Here is a 7649-nt window from a genome sequence, read left to right on the forward strand (position 1 = left end):
GCACCCAACCAGTGCGTAGGCAGCTGAGTGTCTCATGGAGAAAAGTGCTGATAGCAGCTGAGCACACTAGAAACTGGCTGAAGAGCTGGTCTATGAGAGTTGTTACACACAATATAAGCTTGAGCTTTTCTGTGCTATCCTGGCATAAGAAACTATGAAGGCAGTTTTCAGGAGAGGCCAAGATTCCCCCCTCATCCCACATGCACTGATCTAGGGGTCTGGCCATTCCCACAGGGCAAGGAACAGGCTCTCAGCATTGAAGCTATTGTCCTAAGCAGCAGCATCCCCTTTGCAGTGATTCTGGCCCTGCAGATGGTCCTGCAGAGGCTGCAGGGGGCTAGCAGCAGCTGTGAACAGCCACTTAAGGAAACTATCCCATGGGGGACAAGGGAATGGCTGGGTCTTGCCACTGGTTTTACTGGGGCTGCCCATTGCCATCCTGCCTCATGAGTGAAGTGCTTTGTAGTCCTGATCCACCAGGGACTGGACCAAAGAATCATTAGGAAGTACTCAACGTGCACAGCCAGGCTGGCATGGATTTATTATTCTGTCTGGATCCCGAAGGTGGTGCAGCTCTTGAACAGGTAACATGGCTGTGACAGTCTCCATCCTTAGGGGTTTCCAAAGAACATGACAACACAGCCATCCTGGCCTTGTGAAGCAGCCAGCCCTGCTGTGAGGGGAGCTGAAGGATGCCCCTTCCCACCAGCAATGCTAGGATCCTATGCAAACACCTTCAGACAGCCTATGTCCCATTTCAGAACTCTCAGAGTCCTTAAGGACTAACAACACATCCCTGCATCTCACTCTGGAAAGCAGCAGTGAGACAGTGCCACATCCTGCCCTGCCATGTCCACTACAAAGGAGAGCTTTTGAGTCAGAGTTTAACAGCACTGAGTGTAAATTTCCTATCTGAAGTGGAATTATTTGCAGTATAAAAGCACTAACATGTTTTGCAATCCACACAGTAGATCCTGGACAGAGACTCACACACCTTTGCACTCCGATAAGGAGAATATTATTACCCTCCCAGTGGTCTGGCCAGATAAGAGGTTTGGGGCGGGCAGTCTGCATTTTTTTCAAGCTCTCATTATGCCACACCAGTATCTCCAGATGCTGTTTCCAGGGAACTAAGCTGCTTTCTAATGTAAAACTGCAAAGAGCAATGGAGAGTTTAGGCAAGGACCATGCTTCTTTGGACTCTTCCCTGACACCCTCTGCAGACTGTGAGGAGTATGCTGTGCCAGGTAAGGATGAGAACATTGCTGACTTGAGTTTTGAGAGAGAGGAGAGCATGGCTTTTGTTAGCAAGTGTTTCTCAGAAGGGAACTAATAATTAATGGTCTATGCTTGGGGTGCAGGATGCACATTTAATACATGTTTTTTTGCATGTTATGGCACAAAGACAGAAGTACATATAAGGACTTTCCAGAAGTCCTTCAGAGAGCATCAGTAGCTTGTCAGTGTGCAGACTAGCACTACTGCCTCGCCTTATTGTTTTTATAGCTTGATACTGTTTTCTCTTTTCATTTAATTTCTGTTTCTTTGTGTCCTCTAGTAAATATTTTTTAATCAGGATCCATATGTTTTACTGTGATCTTTCCTGCTTGGTGCTGGCAGGTGACAGCTTTGGAGCTGTCGTGGCAGTGCTTTCTCGGACCAGTCAGAAGTGAATGGGGGGTGTTTTCTTAGAATGGACTGGGATGGAGACTGATTGCAAGCAGCTAAAATTGCTTTCACAGCTCACAAGACATTTTGAAGGGAAATTACCTTGGCTGCGAGTGGGATGTGCAAGGGATTACGTACTTCAGTAGCTGAACTGAGGCCCTGTGCAGATCTTGCTGCTGCAACTTGTAACCTCATCTTCCCAGGGAGTTTACTGCCTTTTTCTATGTGGATGGCAGAGTCATCTCCTGCTGGCTGAGCCCTACTGTCTCTGTTACCGCCTCATGTCAAGGAACAACCTCCCACTTGTCTTGGAGTTATTCTCAGCTTCCCTGGTCATTGTTCAGGGCTGTCAGATGTAATTTTAAAGTTGACTCTGCTTTGATGAAGACATTGAAGCATGGACCAACATAAATACTCTCCAAGTTAAATTTCTGTAAGAGTATTATTAATGATCAGAAGTTTCCTGTGTAAAAAGCCTACTTTGGGCCAAGACTGGCTCCTGCTGTCAGTTTTGCATTGTCTTGTCCTGGAGTACAATATTTCTTGCACTTAGTAAATACCTGGAATAAAAGAGCTGTAATCCCAGCTCCCAAGCCTCAGAATCCTTTCTCACCTTGACACTTCTACCATCTGATCAAGGGAACGACAAAATGACAATTTTTTACTGATTTCACTACTTCAGTGTGAGCCAAGGCTTTTTGTGAAAGGAGATGGATTTGATTACATCTGGAAGGAGCAGGTGATAGTTTTGCTTTTCCACTTGTGTGGGTTTTGTTGAAACTATGAAAATCAGTTATTTTGTGATCTCTTCAGTGAACATTTGGGAAGAATTCCCTCTCCCTCAAGGCCTCAGGGCAGTAGTGTTGCTCCTGGGATTGGGTCTCATGCTGCTTGATTTCAGACAAGTTTTTATTATCACTGCTTAGAGACTCCACTAGAAATCATCAGGGATTGCTGAGGACAAAGAAATGGAGAAGTGAAGTTCAGACCAATTTTTAGGCTGATCTTTGCCTTGGGAAGCCATTTGGAGCCCTCTGCAACCTGTGAAATGGACACTGCTTGGCTTGGCCAAGGAAGGCACGTCAGAGGGTGACTGGGGTCTGGAGAGTGCTCCTCTCTGCTGGTGGCTGTATACAACCTGCACATCCTGCACAAACAATAAAGCCAGCATTGTAGCTTTCTCAGACCAGTTAGTCTTTCTTCAGCCCTGACATGGTCTTCCTCACAGCTACCAGCTTGGGCCTGTTTGTGTGGTGTTTGGGACCAATTTTCTCAACCCCTGGCTGGATCACCCTCTCTTCACAGGTCTCAGTCCAATGCAAGTGAGCATCTGTGTGGGTAAGGCTGTGCCCTCTGGCACGTCCTTGCCCCCACAGGGCAAAAGTTCCTTTTTTGAAGGACTGTCTGTTCGGTGGGTCAAGGCTTTCTCCTTGGTGTTAGATAAACATCTTAGTTTCAGTGATGGCCACTTCCAGCTGTCTGGGAAAAAGTGTAACAAGGGAGCAAACATGAAGAATTTTCTTGTAGCCTCTACTGATGTCTGATCAAAGGCACCACGCCCCAGGTCCCTACAGTAGGGGAGTAGGCTGGACAAGGAATTGTAACTGGAAATCTAGAGTAATTGTCAGGCTAGGAGCCTGGGAGTTTTGGGTGCTGTGTCACCAATCCTACCCACTGAGGCTGTGCTGGAAGTACAGCACTCAAGCAGTTCCATAACAAGACCCCTTCAGGACAAAAAAAAAAAGCATGGTCTCTTGCAGCAGTGCTCTAGTACCAGGCAGAGAGGGATCAGAATGTCGTGTTAGCACTCACTTTATCCTTGCAGATGTCATCATAACCCGTCGCTTGAGAGACCGGGAACTGCTCAGGAAAAGAAAAGCAGAAGCCCTGGAGAAAGATTCAGCTCAGTGGGTTCTGAGGTAAATCTTGCTTTTTCTGTCATTCTGACTTCTGTGATTTTTCTGTCACTGCTTTTATGATGCAGTTACCTGAGCCCAGACATGGCCCAGCCCCTCCATCTTCACCCAAGGACAGAGCCATCAGTCTTCAGTGGGGAAATGCGACCTGCAGCCAGTAGCTGTGCAAGATCTACACAGGATGGGGGGGGTAGCAAGAAAACCTCAGTCATAATGTGGGGCTGAAGAGAAATTTGTTGCCCAAGCTCCTGCCCACTGGTGCAGTTGCAAAAGGCTATTGTGCAAGGGTCAGGAGGGGAGCTGCAGAATTGCTGCTTCTGCTGGGATCAACTGGGTCACAGTCACAACAGGGGGACCCAGCAAAGTTGCCTTAGGGCACAAGGGAAAGTCCTTGGTCCTGTTCCTAAGTCATCATCCCTGTGAAATCCCCTGGCAGAGACTATAAGAATGAACAGCAAAGGAGAGCCAGAAGAGCCAAAAGAGGACGGAGCCGTCAGACAGTGGTGAAGGATGTCCTGGAGTCAGAGCCAGCAGTGGAGCCCCAGCCTGACCCACAGGAGAAGGCTGAGCCAGTGCCCTCGGAGCCAGCCCTGCCTGAGCCAGAGTGTCAGCAGCAGCCACCTCTGGTGACCATCCAGAACATGGTCGGTGGGATGCAAGCAGTGGCAGTGGAAGGGGAGCTGGCAGACAGGAGCTTGGACCCTGCTGGTGAGTTGCTGCAGAGCTGCTGGCCCCGTGGTGGCTTGGGGGCAGTGCAGTGCTGCCTCTCAAGGATTGTCAGCCAGCAGTGCCCACCTCAATGACCCACAATGATCCTACAGCATCTCCAGGGCACGGGTCCCTATCCCACAAAACTTGGGGAGCTGAGAGAGAAGGGCAGGGGTGGTGGGACTGTGGGGATGGACAGCTCTCTCCAAGTCCAGGGGAGTGATGACAAGTCCACTACTGTCAGTCATTGGCATGGGGTTGTGGGCCTGGTCCTCAATAACTCCTTGTCCTAAGAACAATTCTGTGGCTCTGCCAAGAGCCATATTAGCACATGGGGATATCCCTGCGAAGAGAAGATGTGTTTTTTTGTGGTCAGAGCTGGCTGCAGGAGCCAAAGTCCATTCATGTTCTGTCCACAGTCCATCCAGCATCAGGACTGACACTGGGATGATGGGAGACAAAAGTGGGCACTGGGACAAGGAGCAGGTGTCTGAAGGCAACTACACCTTTGAAACCTGCCAGGACTGAGGCAGGGAGGGCACTGAGCTGGTCTGAATGGCAGGCTGGTGTCTGGGCTCAGAAAATCCTGCTACCGCAGCAGGAGCTGCTCCCAGATCTGGCATGGGAAGAGTAGACTACATTCATTTTAGCAGTCAGTGGGTCAAGCAGATAGCTTCAAAACCAGGAAAACTTAAGATCTCCTTCAGAGGTGGTAACAATCCTCCAACCCTCAATTCCTACATTACCAGCAATGCCTGAGCACTGGGGAAGAAAAGGCCTGTTGCTGCAAGGCCTGTGGTGTGCCTTTGTGCCATGGAAAACTGCTATTCTGTGTCATGGGCTCTGGGATGGGTGTCCAGCCTCCAGCCCTGAGGTCTTGAAATGGGCAGCCGTCAGAGTTGTGGTTATTGCCTCTGGCTTTGAACCTGCCAGAGCTTTACCATCTCCAGCTCCCTTCCTCAGCTGGGACTGTCCTTGAAAAGCAGGCAATCCACCCTGAGCTACCTAACACCTGCTCCAGGCAATTGCAGGAGGCTCACCACATAGGCTTTGACATGGGACAGAGGGGTAATGCATGAGAGCCCCAGTAGGAAATGGTCTGTCTCTTACATGCCTCATAGGTGAAGAGGATGTGCTGAAGCCAGCAGAAGCAGATGTACTAGAAGAGTTGAATACTCCTCTGGAAAATGACCACCAGGAAAATGAATACATCCCACATATTCTGTATTAACTTTCTGATTGTTTTGGGGATATTTTTTACTTTGACCTTTGCCTCACTAACTAGATAAGTATGGCACAGTGATTTTGAGCAGCTGCTTCCTTGGGAGTCATAAAGCCCATCCTCTCCTTGTCACTCTGCTTTCTATGCTTCTTCCAGGCTAGAGAGGCAGCCCCTAGGGAGTTGCCTGTGGCTTATGAGTCCCCTGCTCTCTCTGCAAACAGGCTGTTTTACTTGGGCCCATGGAAGGCTTCACGGTGCTCTGCCACACTACAGTTCAGTCCTACAGTCCAGCATCCACCTGTGTTCCTGAAAGTAATTTCTTATTTGTATAAATGTGAGTGGCATTGCAACACCCACCGTGATTTTTAGCTGGCTGGAGAAGCCCAGCTTGGGCTTTTTACTGCACCCCATAAACCCCACCACCCTTTGCACTGTTATTTTTAGTCTGAAAGTTTTTCTCGTAGCCTGTTTTCCTCTGCAATAAACATCTTGCTTTCCTAAAGCTGGAAATATTTTTTTTTTTTTAAATTCTCGGCAGCTTCACTCTGACCTTGTGAGACAGACGAAAGGTGGTTGAAAACAGCTGAGTGCATTGGGCTGGAACTTGGCAGAATTACACACTTTTGTCAGGAAAACACCATTTGGAGCAAAGACAGGAGACACTCTGCACAGTCATTGTCTTCCTGGCTGCCCAGGCCTCACACAGGATTTCTCCTGAAGCCAGGAGGTAATGGGGCACCCCGAGTCTCTCCCCAGGTTTTGGGTCTTGCGGTCCTTGATCCTGTGCATATCAAGAGAAGAGGCTCTCTTACATTCCTGTGATATCCTGACACAGAGGATCCTCCTCCTCTTGAGGAGAAATGGAGATCATATTGCCAGTGTCTGACTTCCCACGGGCCTGTCTCCCAGAGCATAAGGCTGAGGGCACTCTTGATTTGGGGGATTATTTTGTGGTTGTGGAGCCCTCAAGGCTCTGTATCACAGCATGTGTAACTGGTGAACCAGTAAGAGTCTCTTCAGTGACAGGATGGATACCCTTGACATCCCACCTTGCTTTGGTCCCAGGGACATCACAAGAGGAGCAAGTGCTTGCTCTTCGAACAGCCTCCCCAGGCTGAAATCCTGATCTCTACCAGAAGCTCTAGAGCACCTGATGGGTGCCAAAGCAGAGAGCATTCAGCAGCACCATACCAGAGCAAATCCATCTCCATTCCCCACAGGCAGCAGGGAGGGATGGGTTTCCCTGCACAAGAATCCTGACACTTGATCTCCACAGACGTCTCAGCTAACATGTTTTGCACTTCCCTAAACAAGATCTCTCAGCTTCTGACATGAGCTACTCAGACCTCACCCACAGCCCCAAACACTGTGGAGCACAGTGTGTAGGAGCTGGTGAAGGCCTGGCAGAGTGAGGTGTCCATGAACTTGGGGCAACACTCACTCTTGGAACACACATGGGCAGCAGTGCTAATCCCAGAGAGCAGAGGTGTGCAGAAACCAGAGCAAGCACCTCTGTCCACCTCTTTGGAGAAGCCTTTGATTGCCAGGAAGTCCTGGAGTCATCCCAGGTACTGCACACTCTCTCTCAGAGCTGCTCTTACTCTGTCTTTGGCAGACAGTAAGAAAGGTGTGTATGCAAACAACAAATCTTATCGCAAAGTAAACACGAGAAAGATAAAGCCCTCTAATCAACACTTTAACTCACCGTGCACTGCTCCTCTCTGTTGAGAGGACAGATAAGGGAACTCTTGCTTATGCAGATGGGGTTCAGGCAGGAAGCTGGGCTCATGGTGGTCCATGTGTACCCTAAGGCAGGTTCTGCTGCCTGGATGGAGCTGGGGACAGGCTGGCGAGGGCAGCTGCATCTAGGAGAGGGAGGCTGCTGATTTGCAGGTGCAACAAATCACCTGCTGCCTCTCTTCTCTCCTTCCTGAGTCCAAGACAGATGTCTTTACCCAGGGCCACTGACAGAGAATCCAGTAAAGTAACTTTTCACCCTCTGGGATGACAACTGTGGTCTGGGTTTGACATGAAGGGGAAGTCTGGGGGAGACCTTTAACTGAGTGCAGCCTCCTTACTGGCAAAGAGAAGGATATGGGTGCAATGAAATAGCTTCTGAGTTGTGGGGGCAGCAC

At 49.3% G+C, this 7649-nt stretch overlaps 1 protein-coding gene across 1 annotated transcript; it reads left to right on the top strand.

Moving 5' to 3' along the window:
• The first annotated feature begins 1021 nt into the window (after positions 1–1021).
• HEMGN (hemogen) lies at positions 1022–6016 on the top strand. The gene is made up of 4 exons (XM_056513547.1): positions 1022–1247; positions 3494–3587; positions 4021–4292; positions 5414–6016. The coding sequence occupies exons 1-4, from the start codon at positions 1166–1168 to the stop codon at positions 5521–5523; spliced, it is 558 nt and encodes a 185-aa protein (XP_056369522.1). The 5' UTR covers positions 1022–1165; the 3' UTR covers positions 5524–6016.
• Positions 6017–7649: the final 1633 nt, after the last annotated feature.

Source organism: Oenanthe melanoleuca, chromosome Z, assembly GCF_029582105.1.
Source record: "Oenanthe melanoleuca isolate GR-GAL-2019-014 chromosome Z, OMel1.0, whole genome shotgun sequence".
NCBI classification, from domain to species: domain Eukaryota; kingdom Metazoa; phylum Chordata; class Aves; order Passeriformes; family Muscicapidae; genus Oenanthe; species Oenanthe melanoleuca.

What these genes read in the sequence shown, in the direction of transcription:
- HEMGN (XM_056513547.1), top strand. Translation starts at nt 1,166, where the DNA reads ATGGAGAGTTTAGGCAAGGACCATGCTTCTTTGGACTCTTCCCTGACA. An exon ending in TGAGGAGTATGCTGTGCCAG is followed by an intron (nt 1,248 to 3,493) that starts GTAAGGATGAGA and finishes TTATCCTTGCAG; the next exon opens with ATGTCATCATAACCCGTCGC. An exon ending in TCAGCTCAGTGGGTTCTGAG is followed by an intron (nt 3,588 to 4,020) that starts GTAAATCTTGCT and finishes ATCCCCTGGCAG; the next exon opens with AGACTATAAGAATGAACAGC.